The sequence below is a fragment of the Lineus longissimus genome, chromosome 5 (assembly GCF_910592395.1).
Source record: "Lineus longissimus chromosome 5, tnLinLong1.2, whole genome shotgun sequence".
NCBI lineage: Eukaryota > Metazoa > Nemertea > Pilidiophora > Heteronemertea > Lineidae > Lineus > Lineus longissimus.
The window spans coordinates 23102860-23130252 of record NC_088312.1 but is presented as its reverse complement, the minus strand read 5'-3'; the positions used below and the strand labels follow the sequence as shown (position 1 = coordinate 23130252).

Sequence of the window (27393 nt, the reverse complement as noted above, 5' to 3'; positions counted from 1 at the left end):
CGCCTGTACAAATGTAATTCAGCATGGCAAATGCTAGTAACAGAATCTCGCGTACGCCTGTACAAATGTTATTCAGCATGGCAAATGCTAGTAACAGAATCTCGCGTACGCCTGTGCAAATGTTATTCAGCATCACAAATCTCGCGTACGCCTGTACGAACGCACGTAACAAAACATGTATCGCTATTGGTAGCAATGGTTTTCGCTGCAAGGGTAGAAGAACAGGGATTTGAAAAACAACCCCATTCGAACGACGGCTCTTTATTGAATCATTTGATGATAACAAACATATCACATTAAAAAGAATGAAATCATTCTATATTCAGTCATAAACCACAATCTTATAGAGGCATTGTGTATTCAAACGCAAACTAATGAGCGCTTTCGGCGTTATCACGACTTCTTGTTATATCACAACGAATGACGGACTTCGGTTTAATAACATGAGGTAGGAATCATATTTTTCTGGTTTTCTCCGCATTTCTTTCTGGCCTTGATGATGTCTCCAGCTCTTTCTGCCACCATTACGACTGGGGCCATGGTGTTCCCAGACGGGACGGATGGCATGATGGACGCATCCACCACTCTCAAGCCAGTAAAGCCTTTAACCCTAAGTGAAGAAACAATGCGAAATATAAGCATGATTGAAATCAAGAAGAAGAGAATGCGGTCATAACATGACTAGACTATGTAACGCTTTACTTAGGGACATACCACATTGTTATATAGCGCAGAGATGGCCATTTTTGGCTAGAAGACGACACTCCTGCAATTCATCGTGTTTATCACGGTCAGGTGTCCGATTGAAGACAAAATTATTTTACTCGTAGTACCTGTACGCGATATCGCTCATGCATAACTAACGTTCAGTGTCTTGCTCGCAGTTAATCTGGCAAATGGAAGGGGTGACGGGTGATTACATAATACGCTGTTACCCCTGCTGCCTGCCTGAACAACTGCAAAAGTAATCACCACGATTAGTTATGCATGAGCGAGATCGCGTACAAATACATGTAAAATAATTTTGTCTTTTTATTGGACACCGTGTTATTGACTGAAATCACGTTGCCTGACTGGTATCACAAAAGGAACCTGGTAGACTATTGAGGTCAAGTTAGAGGAAATTGAGTAGCGACGAAGTCGCCAGACGCCATGATACACATTGCATGTTTTCTTACCTAAGTGTTGGATCTAAGACACTCGTGGGGTCACTCAAGGCACCCATCTTACATGTTCCAACAAAGTGATAGATGCTGACAGCAGTCTGCTTGACCAAACACCGAAAGTAACCCATTGTCCCGGCCTCGAACCCGGAACATTCAGCATAGGCAGGGAAGTGGGCTTTAGCACCAATCTCTTGGAATGCTGCACTTCTGTGGACGATATCAACTGTCATTTTTATGCCTGGAATTGAATCGTTGGTGATGAGGTTATGACGAGGAGATTAATAGCTTCATCTTGCATTTTCCTTCCATTTACATTTTCTTAAAAATGATATCCAACAGATGCCATATATCTTTCAAACATTCATCTTTAATCAGTCATACATTTTCAAACAATTTCCTTACATTTTCTTATAGTTGTCTTACTTTTTCTTAATTACAAGACGGTCTTACCTTCAGCTAATCTGTTGACATCTTCTGTTTTACTGAAATAATTCAAGTCAATGACAGGTGCACCAGACGGGTCCGTTGAATTCAGTTCTACACGTCCCGTAGACTTCGCCGCCAATAAGGAGACAGCTATCAAAAAGCCTTCTTGCGTCGTGCTGTAATTGGGTGGTTTGAACGACTCCCAAGTATCTGGCCTGTAATTGGACACATCTTTCATGACGTCATTGATAACAGAACCAACACCAATGGACTGGAGTTCAATGTCTGGCTTCGTTGTGTTGGCTAGGGATGTTCGTAGAAAAGCAACTCCATTCATTCCGTTCGTCGCGTAATAACCTGGGAAAAGATTCATAATAGCAATTTGTCAACAAGATATCATTGAGATCTTCGGTAATCTCACCATCAGGTCAAAGGTGAAGTTCTGTTACAGAAAAACGCCAAGTCATTGTAATTGCAGTGTTGCTCCATGAAGCAGAGAGTAAGAGAGCCAGGCACCATGAGTCATAAACAAAATATCAGAATTTAACAATGGACGTCTTCAGTGCCACCTGTAGCTTCTCATCCGATAGCAATATAAATCTTGATGGCCGCTCAAGGACCACAAGGAGAAAGGCAGTGACCGTAAGACGGGCCTGAAAAGAGGAGAGGGAGTCGGACAGGAAGAAGTGGAGACACGACGGTTAGGCCTTGTTTCCCACGAGATGATAAGCATTGATATGCTTAGGCCTACCTACCTTCACCCAAGAATAGATACTTCATCATCTCCTTTGGAGACAGCAGTTTTGACTGGGTAATCGATAGAGGTTTCTCTATGGTAAAGTAGACACCAACGAATGGGTGGTCTTTTAGGTTGTGGCCAACAGGTAAGTCGGCTAGGACGGGGATCTGTCGAAAGAAAGACGATTATAGTCGGTTTCAGAGCAGATGGGAATGTAAATGTGAGCATGAAGGGTGTAGTTGTCAAGTAGCATCTCTCTAAGGCTTTATAATGAGTAGATATTACAACATATCATCTCCCGAGGAGAAAACAGTAGCTAGAACCGTGTTGGATGATGGTTCATGTCGGTTAAGTTGCCACCGGCGAACAGATGGTATAGAGACTTTGAAACCAATTGGAAAGTCAGCTATAAATGAGTTCAACGTGCCATATGTTCACCACACTTAACTTGCATAACCTACCTTCATTTCTTCAAGATGGCGCCTGGGACCTATCCCAGAGTTCATCAGTATCTTAGGACTTGCGATAGTTCCGCCGCTGATTATCACTTCTCCTTGTTTTGTTGTGTTGATCCTAAAGGACTTGCCGTCTGCACCAATGGCTAAGACGCCTTCTGCTTTCTTGGAGGTAGTCACAATTACCTGGAAACCAATATAGAGATAGTGTAGGTCTTTTGAAAGTAGTAATAGACTAAAATGCGTTTATTAAAGAAGCATAATTTGTGGCGTACGCAGGATTGTTTGTGACATTGTATACATTGCGAGATTCTATTACATTACATTTGTACAGGCGTACACGAGATTGTGCTACTAGCGTTTGTATTATTGTATTGTATACATTTGTACAGGCGTACACGAGATTGTGTTACTTGCGTTTGTATTATTGTATTGTATACATTTGTACATGCGTACACGAGATTGTGTTACTAGCGTTTGTATTATTGTATTGTATACATTTGTACAGGCGTACACGAGATTGTGTTACTTGCGTTTGTATTATTGTATTGTATACATTTGTACAGGCGTACACGAGATTGTGTTACTAGCGTTTGTATTATTGTATTGTATACATTTGTACAGGCGTACACGAGATTGTGTTACTAGCATTTGTATTATTGTATTGTATACATTTGTACAGGCGTACACGAGATTGTGTTACTAGCATTTGTATTATTGTATTGTATACATTTGTACAGACGTACACGAGATTGTGTTACTAGCATTTGTATTATTGCATTGTATACATTTGTACAGGCGGACACGAGATTGCGTTACTAGCATTTGTATTTTGTATTGTATACATTTGTACAGGCGTACACGAGATTGCGTTACTAGCATTCGTATTATTGCATTGTATACATTTGTACAGGCGGACACGAGATTCAATTGTACTTTCATTTTCATTATTGTATTGCATTTGTGTTTGGATATTCGACATACCTTCGTTACCACAGAATTTGGCAGAATGTGTAAGTTTGTCCTGTGTAAGACAGGTCTGATGTAGGCATCGTAAGATGTGCATCGGACTCCCTGGTTGATGGTAGCTGGAATGACAGGGAGAGTTTTAGGGTTGACGTACACGTGCTGGAACCCAAACCACACATCATGAAACATGACGCTGTATCTTCGATAAGAAGCTTAGTTGGTGACTTTTATTCAAACATGAAGAAAGAAAATACTTCGTTAAACATCACTAGCAAAATAATCTCAACAAGAGATCTAAACCTGTGAGGTATGGCAACGTTGCCGAGGTTTATGAAATACTACATTTGGTTAAATGAAACTAATCTGCTTTTCCCCGTTACGGTCGTGAGTGCTGAAACCAGAGTCTGCCCGGAGGACATGAAGGTCGCAGCGGATCAACCCCGTATAACATGTATAAAGCAGTACCAAGGAGACATTGTGGAATGCCAATTAATGCTTCACCTTGTGGTTTCATGAAACCCATCTGCTCCTTTCCGTTCAGGTCGTAAGTGCCGTAGCCCGACTCCGCCCCGGCAGACAGGAAGGCTGTAGTCAGTTCCGGGAGACCCTCGACATCTCCGACATGGAGGAGGCCGGATGCCCCGTGATAACCTGCCAAGAGATGATGATGACGATGACCCGAAGGGAAATGTGACGTATAATGTCAAAGTTTTCTGTTGCAATTGTACTTGGAATTATGAATAAATCGACGCAAAGAATCCCTGGAATGAATCTGACAAAAAACATTAGTTGCTTGCTTTAACACTCTAACACAGGCGATTCCCAACCTCATTCTATAAACGCTGATTGATTCTTAGACACCATCTGAGGGTTGACCCTATTTCAAACATGGAATTTTTCTCAAGTCGGCCCTCCGACGAGTTCCCACGCTCCGTCGAGGTTTTGACTGGATTTTCCTGATACTTACCCGTTTCCCTAAGGATGCTATTATGATTTCTCTCGGCCTTGATGAAGTAGGGGAGGATAGTAGAGTAGTTCCATCCATGGCAGCCATCTTTAGCCCACTGGTCGTAGTCTGCCTGGTTCCCTCGCATGTAGACCATCGCATTGATCATGCTGGTACCTCCCATACCTTTCCCAGCGGCCAAACCAAATTGCTGAAAAGAGTGATACGGACATGACATGGTCGGCAGTGCAGCAAGAATTTGCTTGAGGAAAACGATAAATGGTTCGCAGTGTATGCAGGAGGGAAGAGGATGAGGTTAGCCTACGTGTGACGTGTTCACTGACCAATTCCAATATGACTGCGCTGGTAGCCAAACTGATGGACGGCGCGCGCGATCCCCAGCGCGATCAGGCTGGTATCGATTGACTGGCGCAAAAATTATGCTGCCAACATATATATACAGTTATTATCAGGATGAGATGGCTGTCGATTCATATTTTATCTTGAGTGGAGAGGATTTATGTGTTCTTACATTGTTCTTCAGAGCCATGAACGCATTCTTTTGTGGCGTTGACATGTAGGCCCAGTCGACTGTGGTCTTCTGCAGGAGCGGCGTCATGAGGGGTATCTTGGAGAGAAGCCCGGTCCAACCGGAGGGGGCGCCACCCGCCTCGATCAGAAGGACGGTCACATTCGGGTCCGCAGATAGTCGTGAGGCGAGAACACAGCCCGCCGTGCCGCCACCAACTGAAAGGATATATGAGGAAGTCTTGATGATAATCTTGACATTTAGGTGTTGCACTGTGTTTCAGAAAGGTTTAAGAATATATCTTTTTCAATGTTTAAGTGGATATGTCTTCATTGTACAGTGCGCTTAGCCTAAAGCTAGTTTTGTGATTATAATGGCAACTGTATGCAACATTTAGGAAAATGTTGACTATATCAGCATATCGAATGACTATACATGTACATTGTTGGCTGAGTGACATTGTAATCGTATTTGGAAGGTCATGCCTGCTTAGTTACTTCAGCCAGACGATGCCAGACTTCTATTTATAACTGAAGAACTTCCTTATTACACTATTGCTGACAGGATGAGTATTGGTAGTCTCATGCTCGAGGATCAAACAAAAGACTTGCCACACCGAAACATCACTTTTCGAACCCTCGCTCGATCTGTCATGTCTGCGAATACACACAGACAGCTTATCAGACATCTCTTTGAAATTATGAACCGGTCAAGTGGACAATTTACTGGTCTGTGAAAAGAAAATCTCGTCCTGAACGCAGAGATTTGCCAATTGTGAACAAGGTTGCACATAAATTTTACTTTGTAAGTAATGAAATACTCTGCACCGTTATTGCTGAACTAGCATGTACCCGTCGGTGACTGGTATTAAAGTGGGCCTACGTGGGTCGTGCTGTGTATGGGAATAAAGTATTGTGAAGCCTAAAGCAAATAATATACAGGCGGAAAATGATTTGAGTGAGAAGAGTAGAGGGGAAGCAGTCGATATAACATAATTGGAATCGGAGATAATTAATTCGATATCATTATTTCCATAATCTTTAAACATTAATCATATAATCTTCGTGGAAGACAGTCGTCTCATATATCTAAATTAATTGCCCCGTAATTAGCGACGCGAGGTGTGGTTGAATTGACGATAGTTAGTGCCTGTCTATCCACTACCCATGTGTGCATGTATGTAATCGCAAGCAGTGTATCCAGCAAGGCACGCTTCGCTCTTTCTACAGCATAGGAAAGAAACATGATGCTTGAAGAAATCATTTGGTTAGACAGCTGCAGGGATGTCTTTTGATGAATAGAAAGCAACAGGTACAGGGACAGAATGATCCCGAAGGTAAAGCTTCAAAAGGCAGAGTCGATCTTAACATGTCAGATATTTTACAGTCAAGCTTAAAGACGGACAATACTCACCAATTATGTAATCGAACGCAGCATCCAAAGGGACGGTCCTGAACGCTTGACTGAACCACCATGAGGTCAGACAGAACCCGAGGGCTAGGACGGCGAGAGTCGGGAGCAGTGGTTGAGTCATTGCCACGGTCGCGACCTGTCGTATGTTGAATGATGTGTCTGGAGTGTCAAGAAAAGCGCTAGCAGACGATAACAGCAGATGATTAGGAGGTATGACACAACAAGTGTATCAGGGAAGCTTATTTTGCGGGAGACTTCTTTTATATCGCGAGGATTTGTGATAATTGCGGGATAATGTCATGAACATAACACTTCGCAATCTGCGAACGGGGTTAACTTTTTTTCTGTTTCCCCTGGTTATGGTATCTTTATATAAGTGCTGTATGGAAGCACTGATAATGGGGAACAACGTAAAGAGCACATTACATCATTAAACGGGTTTTTTTACGACTATTCAATAAGGCGAAACAGACGTTTCAATCTGTCTTCCCCGCGTTCCTAAACAGTGAGGTGAAATACTCAGAAACGGAAGTTATACACTCCAAAAAAAGCTACAATAGGACTCACCTTGATAATAGAAACACTCGCCTTCGAGAAAGGTCCGTGCGTTCGTTTGATACGGTGCTAATCAGCTAATGTCGATGAAAACGCTAAATCTATTCCAAATGCCTTTCAATTAAGGACCAACCTTGACGACCAGCGCACGTGCGTACATGCAAGACAAATTAATACATTGATACATGTCATGGGCTTACGTCACTCAACCACAGGTATACTAGTATCCACGTTGGGGTGATAATTGTCACAGTCCTCGATCGTTGCCATGGATAATCGAGCACGATGGCTATATTTGGCAGAGGTGTTCCCCATACACTTCGCGGAGAGTGTAACATATTGGGTCACAAACCTTTGAGGACAGGTTTTGGTGAAGACGGCCGAAGGTGGTCCTGACTGCCAACACTTATCTCTGATCCATCTCTCGCGCAAGCCAGAATGCAAACTATGCGAGTGTGGCAGTGGTTACAGGGATTGGATTATCAGGCGCCCCACCTCCTTCGTCGGAGGGCAACGATTTCTCAGGGCGCCTCATCATAAAAAGCAAATGACTATTTCTTATCTATGCCCTCCACTGAGATGCCAAGAAAACGCACTGTTTGGTAATTCTTTCCATTTCTCTTTTGATAGGCCCCCCCCCCCCCAGATTCTCGTTTCGAAAATCGCACCTCTAAAGGGGGCTGCACTGCCCCCAGCCTGCCCTAATCATTCACAAATTGCTCGATCTGCTATATGTAACCTTTAACATTAGAAGTCCAGATCAACAGGAAGAGTTAAAACTCGTAGCTGTGTCAAGCTAGCACCAAATTTCTATTCGTGGTCCTACCGGCCAGGTGTGCAAGGGATAGTAGTCCTAGGGCTGATAGTCCGTGTAACAACAGCCCGCATTGCTAAATGTTTTGGTTAGGGTTAGCGGTACAATAGATCATGCGGCTTAATTGGTCAAATACAATGCTACCGGATTATGACTCCAGGGGGACTATATCCGCTGTCACACCGGGTCCTCCGGTCCAAAACCAAGAGGACACACTCAGGATGTCCGATCCACAGCAAGACGGCCTTCCTATGCCGCCACAGCAGGTGAAGCTGACGGGAGCCAAACTTCATGCAGGAGACCTTAATTCGACAGACCCCTTCATCCTCCGTTTCCTGAATGAGACCTTGTCCACACCAACTCTGCCACTTATATTGGGCAAGTTGTGACGAGACACATTTCCCGTCTCAGTAGAGCAGGAGAGTACGTCTCAATTGTAGATGCAGTGGTGCACGGCCTAAAGGTTGGTTGTGACTGGTTGTGACAAGTGCCCGACGCCACATAGATTGTGGTGAAATTAGATATAGAGTTGGCTGTGCCAAGCCCCATCCTTATTCGTCTCGGCTGGCGACCATCACAACCGGACAAATATAATGAAACAAATGAATGTGATGCAATTAAATTTAGTTTATTTCAGTTTATTGACTAACAACATGTCCCTGATAGTCAGAAGTTGTGAACAAATATTGAAACTTGATGTCGTATGTAGTTATGTGACAGAATTGATAGTCCACTCATCTCTGATGAGAGGATTGAATCTCGGTGTCTCTCATCGGTGGAGCAAACCACAGCCTACACACACACTACTCTGCTCCAACTATTAGATAAAAAAGTGATGTCCTGTGTCTTGATTCACCGGGCAACACTCTTCAACGCCGTCCAATTTTGCGACTGAAAGATAAGCGGCGATAGTTAATTTACCGTTAAACCTAATTTGCAATTAATGAAATTTGTGGCTTAGTCTGATCATGAATACTGCCAATACAATGTGCCAGGTATACGACAGATGTGTTCATCACAACGTCCCAGTCCATTAAACCGGTGTAGAAGGACAACCTGTCCATAGTACGCTTGTCTCCGCATTGAGTTTTAACACTAACATACTACACTTTGATACGTCACCGTGAAGTTGAATAGGACACTCTTTCCAGTTTGGCACTAGTACTATAACTGTTACATCAGAACGCCAACGGTGGCATTTGCATCCATGGTGGTCTTGACCTGGGGCCTGAACCGACAGGTTGTGAGTTCACTGAAAATATAATGCGACTACTTTAACCGTACTGCCATGGTATTAAAAACATAATACGATGTCTAGTGTAGAGTGACATAATTAACTAATTTATTCGTCATCAATTAATCGATCATGATCTCGAAGACAGTGAATGAATGAGTCACACCTCGTGTTTAAACTGCTTTCATTTCGCAGTCAATTAATAAGTTACCACTGTATGCCTGTGTCTTAAGATCAGAGGAGGCACAATGGAACTATTAAGACAAGAAGTCTCTCAAACAGCCTCATAGAATATTGGATCAACGGCACACAGGGCCTCCCAGAGATACTGTCAATGACGAGATATGACTGGGCCTTCTGTAAGATTAGTTTCTCCGCCAAATTCGAGACTGAAGGATTAAAATCTTGTGTTCATAGGCTAACAGATGCAAACACTTTCAATGAACCCCCTACAAGAGACGAGTGGCTCTTCGTCTCCCCGACTTTGACACCCTCCTACGAACATATCAATAGATCAGCCAGCGGTCCTTGGTGTCGCCGCGTGGGTTGCGCCCATTGAACTTGTTTGCAAATGTCAAGGAACCACTATCTGACATCCATAACAGCATATTCCCTTTTCAGCTTGTTATAGTCGGGTGCTACACCACAGTCGGGATAGTGGTGCCAAGCGTGGTTCATTATTGATGGCTTTTAAGCAAGCACCGGCAAGTAAAAAAATTAGTGGTTTTGAGAAAGCAGATTTGAACAACCATCGTGGAAACGCAACTGAAAAAGGGTGGCAGGTCGCTGCGTCATTTCTTTGCCCAGTTGGAACGGAGACTTAATCCGATGGAAAGATAATAAGGTGATAAATACACCACAAAATTAATTGGTGGCATAGTGTATAGTTGCTTTGCAACACTTTCTAACGACGGATCACTTTACCTTATTTGTAATAAGAAAAGTTGAGAAAATTCGGAACGGACGACGAAAGCTTCCAAGTCGTTTGACATTCCAGCAGCTATTAAATGGCGCAGTTTGTTTCAAACCAACCGCTCCATTGTGTAGGTCTCGGCCAATCAAAGAAGAAGTTCCTGGTCACCCGACCCCACTAATTTGAATTTTCTTTCACGACACCTTATGTCATCGGCCAACGCTAATTGAAGGCACTGGTGCAGGCCGGACAACAATGAGAGGTCAGTAGGCGACCTGTAGATCCTACAATGTATACATGTAAAAGAATTTGTAATACCAGCGCCAATACAAAATCCAATGTATTGTCTTCAAACATGTCCTATTGCATCCGGAGGCCATCAGGGGTTAATGTTCCCTTTTCCAGCCCTGCATACACACAGGGCCGGAGAAGCGAACATTAACCCCCCCCCCCCCCCGACTATTGGGCCAACCCGATGGGCTGCAGTGTGATAAATGCTACAAAATAGCATGCTGTAAACACGTTCAAGAGCAGTCACAACCCAAATGAGACCGTAGTGTTTGCCATGTATCACAATAATTTGGTCTTCATCTCAGATTGTGTCAACTGTTACAAGCAGCAACTAGCTAGTATCCACAGTCAAAGGTTTTAGCATTATCCAGTTCTTTGCCAACATTATAATGTTCAAGTTGAAACATTTTCCAGTAAATCTTTTGACATGATCTTAGGCATGATTGAACAGAACGTGTACACCAGTGTGCAAGGGATAGTAGCCCTAGGGCTGAGAGTCGTGTAACAATAGCCCACATTGCTAAATGTTTTGGTTAGGGTTAGCGGTACAATAGATCATGCTGCTTAATTGATCAAATACAATGCTACCGGACTATGACTCCAGGGGGACTATAGCCGCTGTCACACCGGTACCAGAACGAACTATGACAGATGCTCTGGGGACATGCATATCAATAAAGACAGATCAAACAAGCACTCTCAGCTCAAAGTTGAGAAGACAAGGCAATGAAGCATTTGCCCATTTTTTTTATTGTAACAGTCCCACAGTATATCAAATCACAAATCTGAATGTGCATCAGACAATAACTGTCAGAATCTGACATGGACAGCATGAGCATCAAATGATGTCACCAACTGCCGGTGCTTGACCTCTTCACTCAGAGGCACAATCAACCTGTCAGTCTTTGATTGTGACATCGCCAAATGCACTTACTCTAATATTGTGATGATTACTATCTGATGGAGAGGGGGCAGCTGCAGTGAGAACATTTAACACAGAAGACAGACCCGAGTTTTAAGTGCCAACAATATAGCGCTACAGATCCTAGTTGTCACCACCATGAGAAGCACCATGGCATGGAAGTCCATCTAATGATAAGATAGAGCGAAAAAAAGAAGTCTCTCAAATTGGCTTTTATTATACACTAGATTTATTTTTGCAAAAAATAAAAAAGAGAACTCCACAGAGGAAGGTAACAGACATAGCATAAGCTTTGAAATCAAACCACTTCAAGTCAGATGTGAACATTTATGACCCTTCACACTGTCAACAAATAACTGGCCTTTCATCAGTGATGCACAACTTGAACAAGATACAACCAATTCAAAAGGTTCTTCAGATTAGTGCCATTTTCCAGAAGATGCTCCCAAAGGCAGAAACAAACACAGAGAACTGATTGATAAAAGGATTTACATTTAGTGCATGAATTGGGGAATCCTCGGCCGTCACTCATCTTGCCAGGTCAAGTTGTTTATCAACAGCCTTCACAGATGATCACACTGTCCAGAAATAGACAATGCCTATTTCACAGGCAACTGAAAGCTGTTTCAATCTGAATCCGTCATAGAGAGACTTTGACTGCAACAATATTGGCAAGTAGCAACAAACTGTATGGGGTTTTCAGTCTCACAGGGCAAGATTGAAAATAAAAAGATAATCGTACAGAGTATTGTATTATCTGCTTGTTTCAAGTCATGAACAGATTTAGATCCTTTATTCTATTCCGAAAAGAAACAAGATCTGAGCCATGCAAAGGAAAGATTATGCATTGCCAAATGCTAGTTGTGAATTCATTTCCTTACAAACTGATAATTTTATAACAGGACAGTCCTGCCAATATACTTGGGGAACATCCCAAAATTCACTGATGCCACAAAAACCTGAATATGTTGAGCCTTTTGTGGGGTCGATGAAAAGTAAGACGGTCCCTTACATCATTTCTCAGAGGTCACAGCTGTTCAAAGCACACACATCAACTTAGCATGCCGCAATCATCTCGTGTTGATCGTGATAGGCTATGAGGATGTTGCAGCGACCGCCTTCTGTGCCTGTCGCTTCTTGACGTCAAAGTTGTAAACCCGCGCCATGTTGACCTCTAGCGTGGTGGTTTGATCTCGGATGAATCCCAAGTCTGTATCAGCATTACCAAATGATGTCTTGGCCTGCTCGAGGTTCTTTGAGAGCAGGTTTTCAGCATCTTCCAAGTTGTACTCTAACATCACATTGGCCTGAAAAAAAAGACAAAAAATAAGTTGTAGTGTTCATGGGCTACAGGGTCCAATTTCTTTGTGAATGCAATGCTTACTTCTGGAAGGGAACTTCACATCACTTTTAAAAGAACATCATTACATGCTTCACACACTTACCCCAAGCCAAAGGCAGACCTTCTCAGTCGGAGGTACACTCGCCTTTGCATACAGTACTTCCGATAATAAAAACCTTGTTTCGGTTGGTTCTTTAGAATCCTGAAAAAGATAAACAGATAAATTTCAGTGGGTTGAAAACTTATCCATAACTGAAGTTGATTTTTTTGTTGAGATGATTTGCAACTCAAGCCTGATCAAAAGACACCATCATGCATTATTTTTGGTTATGAATAAAGAGGGCAGGGGAACCATCATGATCTTACCTTCTTAGACTTTAAATACCGCACTATATCCAAGGAAGTTTTGATATCGGGTATCTGGGCTTTTAATCTGAAAGAAAGAATTTGAAATGTCAAGATGCTGCAATACGCAATCAGAAACCCTGGCCTAATTTGGAAGATGAGTTAGAAATGCATCAAAAGGAGCTGTATATTTGGGTACCAGTCTATTCCTGACCTGAAGGAAAGAATGTTACAATTAGCAAAGAGCATTCCACAAACCTATTTGACCTGGCTGGAGGAAAGAGTTGAAAGTTAATCTGCAGAATAACAGGAGAATTTGATACCTGAACTAGTGTAACCCTCATTGTCTGCACCACCTGACCCGATGGTGAACAGTTGCTCTATTCATATTGAGGTACACGCTTTATTTACTATGAGGTACACAAACCGTACCACATCCAAATTCAATAGGTTCAGTACCTCGCCTTCTTGGTGACCAGATTCCTCTCCATAAACTTATACTTGTTGTGTTGCTCATCAAACCGTCTCAATGTTGCCTCCACTTCTTGGTTTTCTTCTGCTTTCATAAATTCCTCGACATCTTCCTGGAATGACATGGCATCTTTATATGAATATGGCATCAATCACACACCCTGTTGGATCAAAAGTACCACTACCAGCGACCTATCCAGCCAACAACATCCAATAAATCTACAACTATCATAAAAATCTACATGTGCATACAAAGTTTATTGTACCAACACAAATATTTGTACATGTCACATTCCCCAAAAACATTGTCAAGCTCACATGTGATAGGCGCAGTTTTTTGCATTCACTAAGGCACTGACATGGCTGATACTAGCCAAACCTGCTGTACAATTTGACACCACAAGTACAACAGGTGGGCCACTGCAGCCAATAGGCCCGTTTCAATATACGCCGGTACCACCTAGGGTCGGCTAAACAAACCACACTGCAGTCTTAGTCTACACTATGAGTCACTACTGCATGCATGGTGATGGTGTCACAGTGTCAAGTCACAGTTCTTCCCCTCAACTAAGGTCTCATCATGTCTGTATGTGGAGACATTACTTCATTTGTTGGGCGTATCTGTACATCATGCACACATGAAATGTAGGCCTACACCAACCCAACGTGTACATTCATCCTCATAATCCTCCTGTACATTTTTACATGCAGCCAAAGCAGCTCACACTTCGAGGCCCAAAAATACATGTTTCCGTAGCACTCTTGAAGCAAAAATATGATAAAAACGAATCTTGAAATCTTCCTGGATTTCGCTAAATCATTAATTTGCCTTACAACAAACACAGCACTTGGCATTCCGATGCTATTTTCGACATCGCCGGGATTTTCATTTTTCGTTTCGGTCGCCATTTTGCGCGATTTGTTACATTCTCGATGTACACATTGAGGGCTGTCGGAGTAATTGTAATAACAGGTGACGTCACTATTAGTTCATGAGCGCACGTGTGGACTTGGTTATGAGTTGTTTACAGTTTTATATATATGTATTTTTTAAAGGGGATGACCCCCTGTAGGATTTGTGAAGGGGTTCCTGGGGGGGAGGGGGTTCCTACTCCTAGCCTTCGGCTTCTGTTAGCCAGGATTCATACTGGTGATAAACCATATGAAACCATTCAATGGGAACTCAGGTGAATGCTATCATCTGCATGACCTTAGACTCGAGTTACCAGAGACTGAATCAGATATGGATTCATACTGGTGATAAACAATGTAAACTCAAGTGACTGTGGTCACCTGAGAGATGTGCTCGTGAGATCAGATAACCAGCTGACAGAGGTTGGTTGTTCCATTGTCCGTCCTTGTGAGATGATGACCATGCACGCTACAACCAAATTAGTTGTCTTGTCCTGTCTTCTCTCACAACCTGAATTTTGATATGTCCATTAGATAATCTCTAAGTGGAATAACATTATTTGATTTGCCTTGAGTGAGGACAGAAGTATTGGTGTACTCTAAGCGGGTCGAGGCTAATTCGTATTTCCCACGTTATGAACTTATGGTGGCGTCACCTGTTATTTCTGGAAGAACTCCGACATTCCTGGAAGTGTACATCGAGGATGTTACAAAATGCCCATTTTGCAGGTTCGGCACGCCGCTTGCGGGAAAGAACAACACTACAATTAAATAAAATAACTCTCTTATACAGTTTTATTTGAAACTAATAGGCCTACACTGAGTTACTATATTTATCAAATTCAAAATGTTTCTTAATATCATCTTAATAAAAAAAAATCAGTGTCAGAAGTTTTGAAAAATCATCCTTCTTCTCGTGAAGATCCAAATCTCGTGTGAAAAAAACTATATGGCAGCAATGCTGAAAGTAAGTTCACAAAAATCACCGTAAAAACCTCCAAAATTTAGCCCTTACAAAAGAAGGATTACAAAAATAGGGTCCTTAATGAAGTGAACCAAGGGTCTACTTTAGTTGGGAGACCCAGGATGTTATTGGTTGTTGTCATAAAACCGATTTTTAGTCATTTCTTTCCACCCAACTTTTCCCATTTTCAGTTCTGTCTCCACCACAAACAACAACACAACCGGACAATGTCACAATGTCAGCTGCTCATCTTCAGCCATACTTACTTGCTGTGTGTCTTGTGTGTTCAGTTACTTGCTGGTTATCATACAGAGGTGGCAGTGCTCATCGGAGGAGCCTACTTATTGATATTTGCTGTGGCAATGAGTCACAAAATACATCTTGTTTTCAACAAATTTCACTTCATCAATTTACAAAGACAAAGTAAGGCCTGAATGAACAGAAAAGGAAAGGCTTTATTTGTCATTGTCTGAGATAGCAATTACAAAGATCCTATTGGACCCCTGCAAAAGTGTGAATGGGCTCATTAGACAACTGAAATGGGACCTCGGTACATTACATAGGCTCTATGTGACTAAGTCAAATTAGGCCTACACTAAATCATGAAATAGCTTATTCATCATGGATAAACAACGGGATGGTAATTATAATCAAGGGGATTTAGGAGTCTTGACGTGTTTATCAGCGATAACAATAACATTACACATCCAGGCCATCTGTGCAGCCTTGTCGCATTCTTCCAGTGAGCAAGCTCCGTATTCCTCTGTAGCTAACGTAATTGTTGTCATTCCATTTCAGGGTTGCGGTCAGTTGCAGTTTGAGGACAAATGGCCCACTATGCGGCCAACTGTCTTAAAACTTTTAAGACAGGAGACAGTCCCAAGGGCAGAGTGGTATGACCTTTTCTGGTGAGTAATACTGGCTCTGTTAGCTCGCCCGCATGACGGGATTTATGTTAATGAGCTGTTGTCATTACGATGTTCACACAAGCCTTGAAAACGTCAATGCCTTGCTACGATAACAAGGATTTATCAAAAGTCCTGCTACCCCATCGGATCTGGGTTCACTAGATATAAATGACATCTAAATCAATGGAGGTAAAAAGGTGCTCTCACTATGGCGAAATGCTGATAATTTTTTTCCTATTCAGGGCTGTGCACTCAGTGTGCCTCTGGGACGATAAAGGTCCTAACAAAGTGAATGGTGCTTTAAAAGATGACATTCTGGAGTTTATCAAACAGGCACAGTCGGTAAGTTGTAGAGGTTTGGTTTTCTATTTCGATGAAACAAAAGTTCAATCATCAGAGGCAACCAGAAGGATCACTGTATTGATCATGATTCATGAGACCATTTATATGTTATGTTTACCATTTTCAGAGAGTTATGCAACATCAGGAGGACTCAGCTTTACTTAAAGCCTACATTGCAGAATGGGGCAAGTTCTTCACACAGTGCGACTACCTGCCACTGCCTTTTGGCCAGTTAGAGACATCATTGGCTGGCAAGGCACCTAGTGGCGGCCAGAAGAAAAACCAAGAAGAAAGTATTGTTAGAAAGGTATAGATGTTTACTCCAGAAATTACTCTAAAAATTAAAACATCATTTGCCTCTCATCCTGAATTACTAGTGTTGCCAATAATAATAGTATAACGACACCTGGTTTCTGTTTTCATCACAAACCTCTCATCCTGAATTACTAGTGTTACCAATAATAATAGTATAACGACACCTGGTTTCTGTTTTCATCACAAACCTCTCATCCTGAATTACTAGCGTTGCCAATAATAATAGTATAACGACACCTGGTTTCTGTTTTCATCACAAACTTGTTGTTCTCTTCAGCTCATGTTGGATAGTTGGAACCAAAGTATATTCTCCGACATTAAGCCGAGATTACAAGACAGTGCCATGAAGCTAGTCCATGCCGAGCGCAATGGGGAGGCATTTGATTCACAGTTGGTGATAGGTGTCAGAGAATCTTATGGTAAGTTCGCCAATTTAAGCCCTTGATAGGCAGACAGTAAGTTATGTTCCCACACTGCACCCGATTTATGTACAACAGGGCTCAAAAGATCTGTTTTCAACTCCTTGGCCATTTTGTAACCTTTCAGAGGGTAGACTGCCTGAGAAATTCAGTCTCTCTCTCTAAACCCAAAAGTACCCCATTTTGCAGCTGTGGTCTTCTCCTCTTTAGAATAAAACTAAAAAAGGACACAATAGCATTGCAAATTGTCTCCGTATCTGACCCCTCCTTACATTTGTCCATGCTCAAGTGTTAATGTTTTTTTCTCATTATTTGTAGTAAATCTTAGCAGTGATGTCGACGACAAACTAAAAATCTACAGAGAAAACTTCGAGAAGGCTTACCTCGAGGCTACCGAGTCGTTCTACAGAAGTAAAGCGCCAGAATATCTAGCGGACAACGGCGTCCAGAACTACATGAAATATGCCGATGCTAAGCTGAAGGAGGAGGAACAAAGAGCATCAAGATATCTGGAGACTCGGAAGGGATGCAGTTCTGTGACTGCGGTCAGTTGATTGCCATTGGCATTGATTGGGGAAGTTGAGGAGCTGTTTGACTAAGAGAGAACTGCTCAGTGTATTAGAGGGAAGAGGGCCTGTGCTTCACTCAGTTCTGTTACATTTCTGGTAGTGTTGATACCAAACAAGCAATAATATTCAATGAAGTTATTTACCTTTAGGTTTGTTCTTTACATCAGATCAGATTTTAATGTTCGTCTGTGTGATACTCTTTTTCAGTTGGTTGACTGTTGTGTGAATGTCCTGGTGACGGCCTTCAAAGACACCATCCTGGCCGAATGTCCACAGATGATCAGGAGCAACGAGACGTCAAGTAAGTCCATAAAAAAATCTTCAACAAATGTAGTTAGCTTTCCACTTGTTTCTCCAGCAATGTATTTTTCAACCTAATCTCAGGAGTGATACTTGACCCAGCGATTTCTTGAAGCAGCATCTCTTGCAAAGACTAGCTAGTGTCCCACGCAGGGAGTCTTGTGTACTCAGATCCTCATAAGCCTAAGAGGAAATAACTTGGCCTTCCTTGTCGTTGGTGCTGTATTACCCTGGGTGTCTGAGCATCCGTGTCATAACTGTTCATGTGTTTGTTTGCAGGGCTGAGGCTGATGTTCAGTCTGATGGACCGTGTGCCTGAAGGCATTGCTCCGATGCTGTGTGCTCTCGAGGAGCATATTATTAGTGCGGGTTTGGCAGACATGATTGCTACTGCTGATACTATTACAACAGTAAGTCGACACTGACTCAAAATAGATGGACATAAACTTCACAGGCCAGTGCCTCTTGACAGTTGAACCGTACCTGATTTGTTAATCCTTGTTTGAACATATCTTATGATATTTTGATGATTTCTAGGAATTAATAGTGGAATGACATTCGGAAAGACGTCAGTTCATTAACAGAGCTCGGTACCAGGTTGAGGGGGGGGGGCAGTTCCATCTGTGGCAACCATGGCGGTCGATCTGGAGCCAGATTTAAAAGATGTATTGATATTACAAACATTGCATAAAATATAGACTTGGCTGAAGATTCTCTCAAGGTAAGGGGGGTGCCGTTTCTGGTTGATAACATCATCATCCTAAGGTATGAGGTGTCTCAAGTAAAATGCATAGATGGTCTTTGACCAGGGTCAGCTGCTCGCATCAAACATTACATTGATTTTTTAGGACTCTGAGAAATATGTTGAGCAGCTCTTGCTACTGTTCAATCGGTTTAGTTTACTAGTGAAGGACGCCTTCTGTGATGATCCAAGATTCCTCACATCTAGGGACAAGGTAAGTTTATTCCTCTATGATCAGTTTTGGGATTCTCCCAATGGGTGGCTTCCCTTACTATTCACGAGGTCAAGTACATACTGCAAGCTGGCCAGTTTAGGCATCAAGAGAGGACATACTCTTGCACCATAATTATCCACTCTTTTGAAAATCTATCGGAGCGTGATAAAAATGTAAAAGAGTGACAGTATGTTCATGGATGGAATAAACAATATAAAACATGTCCATCTGTTGTCATTAAGTCATACTCTTGTTTCTACGGTTTAGGTGAAGCCTATTTGACTGATCTTCATGTGTCATTATGGTATGCTTCATGCTAAAATAATGAAATCAATTTGTTTTCCAGGCATATAGAAATGTGGTGAATGATACTTCTGTATTCAAACTTGAACTCCCTGCCAAAAATAAAGGGTAAGTTACTGAGAGGATTTCATTTATGACAAAATTTAAGTGAAAGAAAAACAATTTGGTAGTAATAATATATTCTTACAATATTTTTCACAAAGATGAGGTAAAAGACATGTATCATGCTGCCGCTTTAATAATGCCAGTTTCTTTCAATTCAGATTGGCTAATTTCCATTGCAGAGTAAGTGCCAAAACCCAACCAGAGTCCAAATGTCCTGAACTTCTGGCCAACTACTGTGATATGTTACTCAGAAAGACACCACTTAGCAAAAAACTCACATCAGAAGAGGTTGAAAAGAAACTAAGAGATGTGGTAAGTGTTTCATGGATGGTGATTTGTTTTGTTCTTGTCTTTGTTGTGTTATTCAGTCCAGCAATCGACAAGAGAGACCGTGATGACATTTATCCATTCATGATTGTATTCTCCAGATCCTCATTTAACTGATTCCTCATGTTTGACGTCGTATTCTGCAGAAAGATTGTTAGAGTGGCATAGTGGTAACATCCGGGACTGTCACCTCTGAGGTCCTGGGTTCGATTCCCGGTCGGTCACGGTACAATCAAGTAAGAGAGAGGGTGACTCCAGTCCTTTCAAATGTTTAAGGAATAACTGACTGTGCATATCATTGCTTCAGCCGACGGCGATATGTTTGCTGATAACCATAGTCAGCCCCCCCCCCAGCCTTACTCTTTTTACTATTTGTTGATTCATTGTTTCAGCTGTTAGTGTTGAAATATGTTCAGAATAAAGATGTGTTCATGAGATACCACAAGGCCCACCTCACAAGGAGGCTCATCCTGGACACGTCTGCTGATAATGAGAAGGAGGAGAACATGGTCGAGTGGTTGAGGGTGAGTGCACACTTTGAGTTTTGTGGATAGGCTGCTGATCTGTTCAGTTTGTCACCGTCTCAATGAAGCATATGTCGCGGACCCATGTTAGACGAAGCCCAACAGTCTCACATCCAACTAGATGACAGAACTCAAATTCCACTGTGAGAGTTTCTGAATAGAAATGCCACCTGCTGTAAACTTGGTGACGCATGGTGACTGGTTAAGTTATTTGCCTGTATATAGAAAAGCTCTCTCCTCTGATTTGCAGGAGGTTGGTATGCCGGCTGATTACGTCAACAAATTAGCGAGGATGTTCCAGGATATTAAAGTGAGTGAGGACCTGAATGCAGAGTTCAAGGAGGCTCAGCGTAACAACAACGAAGGAATTGCAGGTGAGTGTGGTGATTTTGTTGACTTCCTCTACTCTTTGAATGCCCTAGATATCAGCATTTCTTGGAGAGACATTTTGGCCTGGTCATATTACTGTAAGCTCCTTCGTTGCGAAAATATCAGGCTCGCAAAAATAAAGGATTCTACAGTACATAGAGATGTATACCATGCGAGATACTGAGTTGTAGACCCTGTCTTTTCACAGAGATATCTCTGAGCATCACCTTAGATGAGCAGCTTCTTAGCCAGAGAGTAGCTCTGTTGGTCTGCCATGCAGTTGGGCATGGAAACAGCCCTGGTTTGATTTTCTGCATTTCGTAGCTCTCGTGGAAGTTCCATTGACTTACTGATAGTTGTACCACTGTACTCTTCTAATTGTAGAATCAATCAACATCAAGATACTGAATGCTGGTGCTTGGGCTCGGAGTAGCGACCGTGTGCCCGTGTCTCTCCCCATGGAGCTAGAGGATTACATCCCGCAGGTGGAGGACTTCTACAGGATGAAACACAGCGGCAGGAAGCTACAGTGGCACCACCTAATGTCAAATGGCATCGTAAGTGTATTGTGTGCTCGTATCTCGGCCACTGGTGGACCCAAAGAGAATCTCTAGTGATCTCAGTATGAACTAAGAAAGAACATTAAAGTAGACAAACTTCGTGCAAATTCTGATTTCACATTGTCCTTTCAGATCACCTTTGAGAATGATCAAGGCCGTTATGACTTAGAGGTGACAACATTTCAAATGGCTGTGTTATTCTCGTGGAATGAGCGACCTAAAGATCGCATCTCCTTCGAGAACCTCAAACTTGCTACAGGACTTCCAGATGCAGAGTTGCGCAGGACTCTATGGGTAAGAGTGTGCAGTCGGTTCTCGGGGGGTTATATGTTCATCCACATCTTACCGTACTTTCAGGGCTGATAGTGTCCTTCATCATAATTTGTCCAAAAAATAGAAAATTCCAGAATCGTTTCACGTGACGATTCTTTGGAAAGTTCTCAAGTCGGAACTTTTCGTGGTACCATTTGTGAGTGCTGAAGAACAGAGTAAACTCTGTTACATAATATTCTGACAGAATTTGATAAAAAGTGAATCGTTTTCCAGTCTCTGATTGCCTTCCCAAAGATCAAGCGACAGGTGCTGCTGTGTTCACCAGAAACCAAGAACCCCAAAGACTTCACAGACAGCACACAGTACTACGCTAACCAGGACTTCTCACTAGTGTAAGTAACAGTCATCTTCTTCTTCACTACACTCGAGCTCCACCTAGGAAGGAATATCAAGCGGCAACTTGAATGAGAACCCACCATCTTTGGATTGTGAGCTGGACACATTAACTAGTATGCCAGCAGCACCTTGTCCTTTATTAACTGACAGTCATCTCTTGTTCCTCTCTTGATCCCCAGAGCTATGGGGCCATTGTGGCTGTTTCCCAACACATGAGGAAGTTAGCCAAACACATGTACACGTAGGCAAGGAATACCAATGCTGTTCTGAAGTGTTGAGAATATCAATGAAGGCTAAACTTATAATCTTCTGAATTTTAACTGCAGTAAAAATGGTAAACTACAAAAGCGAGGAAAAATCAATCTAATTGGTCGACTTCAGCTGTCAACGGAACGAGCGAAGGAGGAGGATAATGAAGGCATTGTACAGCTCAGGATACTCAGGGTGCAGGTGCGTTTGGTAGAGGGTCACATCAAGGCCAATGCCTGGTTGTTCAAACAGATGATGTCACTAACGCTGCCATCAATTCTAATAGGTTTGACTGAAAGAGAAATTGTCAAGTTAAGTTAAACCAGCGTTAGTGACAAAACTGATTTTGCACAGCCAGGCCTTGTCATGTGTTTGAATCATTTCTTTCTTACCTTGATTAGGTCTCTTAATTCTTTTCAATCTGATGTCTTGATCACGCAGCTTTTGACAATGAAAAATAATGTTATATTTTCCAGGAGGCAATAGTGAAAATCATGAAGATGAGGAAGAAGTGCACGAACGCTGCCTTACAAACGGAACTTGTGGAAATTCTCAAAAACATGTTCCTCCCTTCGAAGAAGATGATCAAAGAACAAATCGAGTGGTTGATTGAACATAAGTACATGCGGCGGGCCGAGGATAACATCAATATGTTTATCTATATGGCGTAGACTTAGCTTTAGGACGTATTGAAATGGATCAGGTTACAAAAAGTTTCATTTTTCCTGGACTTGGTCAAGGTCTGAAGGTGATACAAATTCACATTCGTTGGAGATTTGAAATAGAAATCAGGTAACAAACATTGACTGCTTTCTGAGGTGTGAAATCTTAGACGAGAATGATCAACTTTAGAGCTTTGAGACAATCTCCATCTCAGAGTTCTGACATTTTTCGTTGTTGTTGGAGATTGAGATGGTCGCTCCACAGACCTACATATGCTGACAATGACGCAAAAAAAGGCTTGGTTGAATACGGTACATCACCATGCTATTGTAAAGTCCCGCTTTCCTGGACTTCTTGCAGCAGTGTCAACAGAGGCTTTGTTGCCTTTCAAAAAACCAAACAGCAACTGCAGCGCCCCTGTGGTGGAGGTTGGGCTTTGTGATGGATACAAGGGTAAACATTTCATTTTTGTCTCCAATAAGTTAACAAGGCCCAACCAAACAAATTTCGTGCATCTTCTGTGCAAATGATCATTAAATGATGATGATAGATGTGGTATTGTTCCTCCTCCATAAACAGGTGGCGCCTCTCTTGTTTGGGAAGATTTTCGCAACACCGATCCCAAGAAGTGGTCTTACAAAGATTGCAGCTTTGGGTCGAGCTTTACGGTATGAGTTACTGCCATTTGTGGCTTGGATCCATGGTTGCTGTGGAGGATCGTCACCTTGTCATGTGGTGTGTAGCCATGTAGGCCAGGGATTTGACAGTATTCGGCCTAATGCTGCAGAACACTTTACTGAAGTCACCCGATACACAAACTGTTGTTTTAGAGGTTGTCTTACCTTGAGAGTAATTAGAGGAAGACTTCTTTACTGCTAAAAGCGGGAAATATAACACATTAGGAATGTTCAGTTGCTGTTATTCTCTTCATTTGAAAAGTAGTCAAAACAGGGGTTTGAAAATATAAAATCAGTTGTTTTACTTAAATTAATGAATTTTTAGTTTGAAGTCACTTTGGATAACTATTGAGTGTTTCTCTGTGATCACTCCAACCTCACGAGGTTACAAGTCGAGGTCACAAAAGGTGCATGGAGCTTTCTCATCCGGGGCAATTTCACAAATAGTCTGTGCATGCGAACTTACTTTAAGTTTTATCGATATGGTAAACTGAACACCTGCTACATATGTATGTACTGTGTCCATTTGTGTCGGTCAAACATCGTCAAATGGTGGAAAACTTCTAGGCTATCAAAAGAGCAGTCTGGTTTGTCAACAACTGATGTTCATGGATGAGGTCATTTACAACGTTTTAGCTTTAGAAGCCAGAACGGCCCAAGATGATGTCATCGATGATGGTGACATTTAGTGGACCTGCTCAACCCGTAATTTTGATTCAAGCACAATGCCAAGTATTAAGTCAAAGTTATGCAGATTTTATTCTAATTTTGATTTAGATGATGTTTTTAATTCCCAATTTGGGTTTAGTGAAAACTCGGCAAGACCCCTTACCACTATGTTCCTGTATGCACGACTGCCAGCTGATGACTTATGAGGACTTGGTCACACTTGTAAAGTAGTACTGACTAATTCCCCAATCCTTCCTCATGATGGATACGTTTGGTTACTTAAGCTGAACAGGAACTGAAGATCTCTTTCAAAAAATATGAAAAATACTAACATTTTGGTCAGAAATAGTAAACAATGGGATCTTCTTGTAAACAGTTTCGAATAGCCCTCATAGAGTGTTGGCCGCTGTGTGTACATGATGGGAGTGTTTTCATCACTTGTAGCTGCTATTTATTCTGTGTTCTGCTCAAGTGCTTATTTACGGAGGTTTCTACTGGAGTGATTGAAGCCTGGAGATTCGCTGATTCACCATAGTACTACGATTGAAGGCCAAAGCTGTTAAAGGCCTTTGATGTGTACCGAAGTCTTCCGCAGACCTCCAGCAGTTTCTATTCTTGGCCTGGAGATCAATTTTCTTGATCCTCAGATGTGATCAGAACTTAACTCTCACGGTAACCAAAAACATTGACAGCAACTTCAATCTCCTGCATTTAATTATTGGAAAGTGACAACTTAACCCTGAGGCCGTGTACCGCAACTATTTATAACAAGCTCAATGAAGTAGTGAGCTTTGTAACGCTTGAATGTTTTATAGTAGAGAGCCACAACAGGGTCAACTTGGAATATTATCAAATGGGTCTCTTCTCTAAAGCCTTGCTATTGCACTGTTTTTGTTTATAACTAGGCACTAAGCTTTTCCTAGATAGGACTGGACAATAATGATGATGGTTTGACTGTTTTAATAGAAGGGTACTTGTCTGAGGCTCAAGTCAGGAGTAGCTGTTTGATATTTCGGGGTAGGAGACCCCTGCGTTCCCACCATCTGAAGCCTAGGATTTGGCTTAGATGTTACATGTCAAATCGATGTATACTTGTAATTGTTATTTATACTGAAATAAAAGAATTATACCTGAATGTGGTTTTCATATTCGCTTTTTCACAGTGTCTGAAGAATCTCTTGTCTGGAGGAAGTTTTACTCGAACATTCTGTCCTCAGTGTCGAACAAAAGGCCATGAGACTCCATTTTGCTTGTCCTTGGCTCATGCTCATCTCAATTTGCAGCTCTGTTGATGGTCTCCTTCATCATGTCGTGCTTGGGGACAACGCTGTGTTCTGCCCTGGAATTCCAGGGGATGCCTCCAGTCAGATGTCAGCCATGGAGGAGATGTATACATGTATGAGACAATGGGAATGGACTCACTTTGTTGACCTGTTTTGTTGGAGTGATTAGCAGAGTTGTCAATTATTACTGGGTCAAACAGGTGTTTGTTCACATGCATTAAAAATAACACTCGGCATTACATCAAAGAAATCAATAAAATTGTTTTAAACTGGGTTCAAGGCGAATCGACCAAATCTCAAGTACCTGGAATTTCTAGTCAAAATCCAGTTCTAAGTTTTATAAACAAAATATTTCACCAGAGTTAAGTTATTGCAAAGAAAATATTTAGGATTTAAGTTTTTATTTGCTTAATTTTGGCAGGTGGTGTCAGCATTGGATCACTTCCGATATTAGTGCAACGTCAAATCAGGTCAAATTTACCTTCAAAATTGCAAGTGGGAAACATTGCCACGATTTCGAAATGTTATACTGTAAGACTCAGTACAAAACCTTATCAATGTTAACTTCAATGTGTCAACACCAAGTCCTCATTTGATATAAAAGGTGAGATAAGAACTGCATGTCTGTGTTGACATCAGACGGATCCGATACAAGAATGATGGCAGACGACACAAGGCATTCTCCCAAAACGAGAACAGCAGACGACATGAGAAACTCCTCGAAGGCTAGATGTCCTGAAGACAAGGCGTAGGTAGTTTTTTATTGGGACGGCAGGAAGTTTGGGTTGTTTATCTCAGTTTCATCAACAAGTACACATGATAAAACATGCGTCCATACCTAATCGATGTCTTTTGCGCCTCGTGATTCCACCACATTTTCACTGCAAATAACATCATGACCACCTTAGGGTTTTCATGAGGCAAACAGCAGACCAATGGGGCTGAATGATATCTGTACAAGTACAATTGTACTGAAACAGCTGGACTGATGTCCAACATTGTGGTTTTATGATATGGTAAACCTACATGCATTCTCTGTCAGAGGCAGTGACCTTCATGTAGATATAATTTAGTTTGAAGGAGTGACAGCTCAGATTACTGCCAGTGGCTAAATACTGTCACCAAATCAACCCCAAAATGTTAAGGCCAAGTCATTTTGGCAATATGGAACAGACAAGTTTTCAATAAACTGAGCCTGAGCAATTCTCTCGACTCCAAATGTTTTCCAATGATGGTATTTACATCAACACATGGAAGAGATCAGCAATGACCAACAACCCACCAAATGGAACAGGTACTTATCAGCAAGCAATGTTTCTTTCAGAAAGACGCCGCCCCCAAGAGACCAAACTAGCACCCATGAGTCCACAACAGACATCCAAACACTCAAAAAGATCCTCAAGTATTGCAGTGTCTTGGAAATCACCGGAGGAATACTTGTAGCTATTTTGAGTGGTGCTGCCATATTAGTCAACAGTGGAAGTGGACTCGGGAACATCGGAGTTGGATTCGTCCTGGCGTTTTTCATTCTCACAGCTGGTGGATTGGGACTTGCCACATCACTGAAACTGACCAAGAAATGGCTAATGATCGTCAGTGCCATATTTATCTTCCTGAGTAGTTTAGCCGCGATTGCTTTTCTAATAGTCTCGTTCATATTTTTCTTATTAGATTCAGCTCTTATGAACTTTTGTTATGACTTTCATGAAGATGTTGAAGACTGTTCTTACGACTTGATTAATCTGAAGCTACGCATTATTGTGGCAACACTTGGGCTAGT

General features: G+C 41.9%; 3 protein-coding genes and 1 long non-coding RNA gene across 5 annotated transcripts; 1 reads left to right on the top strand and 3 right to left on the bottom strand.

Moving 5' to 3' along the window:
- Nucleotides 1-328: 328 nt before the first annotated feature.
- Nucleotides 329-6798, bottom strand: LOC135488625 (glucose dehydrogenase [FAD, quinone]-like). The gene is made up of 10 exons (XM_064773269.1): nt 6644-6798; nt 5234-5448; nt 4723-4912; nt 4257-4406; nt 3771-3874; nt 2793-2972; nt 2348-2498; nt 1617-1949; nt 1179-1404; nt 329-610 (listed from the first exon to the last, which is right to left on the bottom strand). Exons 1-10 carry the CDS (start codon nt 6762-6764, stop codon nt 436-438), a joined length of 1845 nt encoding a protein of 614 aa, XP_064629339.1. The 5' UTR covers nt 6765-6798; the 3' UTR covers nt 329-435.
- Nucleotides 6799-8677: 1879 nt separating this feature from the next.
- On the bottom strand, nt 8678-10280 carry LOC135487488 (uncharacterized). Its single transcript, XR_010446861.1, has 3 exons — nt 10171-10280; nt 9113-9264; nt 8678-8903 (listed from the first exon to the last, which is right to left on the bottom strand). It is a non-coding gene; the product is annotated as an uncharacterized LOC135487488 (long non-coding RNA).
- A 1309-nt stretch (nt 10281-11589) lies between these two features.
- LOC135487847 (prefoldin subunit 3-like) lies at nt 11590-14446 on the bottom strand. Its single transcript, XM_064771969.1, has 5 exons — nt 14365-14446; nt 13519-13643; nt 13081-13147; nt 12818-12916; nt 11590-12679 (listed from the first exon to the last, which is right to left on the bottom strand). Exons 1-5 carry the CDS (start codon nt 14437-14439, stop codon nt 12467-12469), a joined length of 579 nt encoding a protein of 192 aa, XP_064628039.1. The 5' UTR covers nt 14440-14446; the 3' UTR covers nt 11590-12466.
- A 915-nt stretch (nt 14447-15361) lies between these two features.
- On the top strand, nt 15362-25459 carry LOC135488139 (cullin-5-like). Of its 2 annotated transcripts, none has more exons than XM_064772608.1 (18): nt 15362-15409; nt 16205-16314; nt 16557-16656; nt 16784-16963; nt 17249-17390; nt 17709-17935; nt 18167-18260; nt 18539-18669; nt 19108-19215; nt 19562-19626; nt 19803-19935; nt 20343-20474; nt 20725-20848; nt 21228-21400; nt 21536-21697; nt 21950-22068; nt 22399-22522; nt 22798-25459. In XM_064772608.1, the coding sequence occupies exons 1-18, from the start codon at nt 15392-15394 to the stop codon at nt 22990-22992; spliced, it is 2337 nt and encodes a 778-aa protein (XP_064628678.1). In that variant the 5' UTR covers nt 15362-15391; the 3' UTR covers nt 22993-25459. The 2 variants fall into 2 exon arrangements, with proteins under 2 accessions (XP_064628678.1, XP_064628677.1); XM_064772607.1 differs by having other exon boundaries at nt 19782-19935.
- The last annotated feature ends 1934 nt before the right edge of the window (nt 25460-27393 follow it).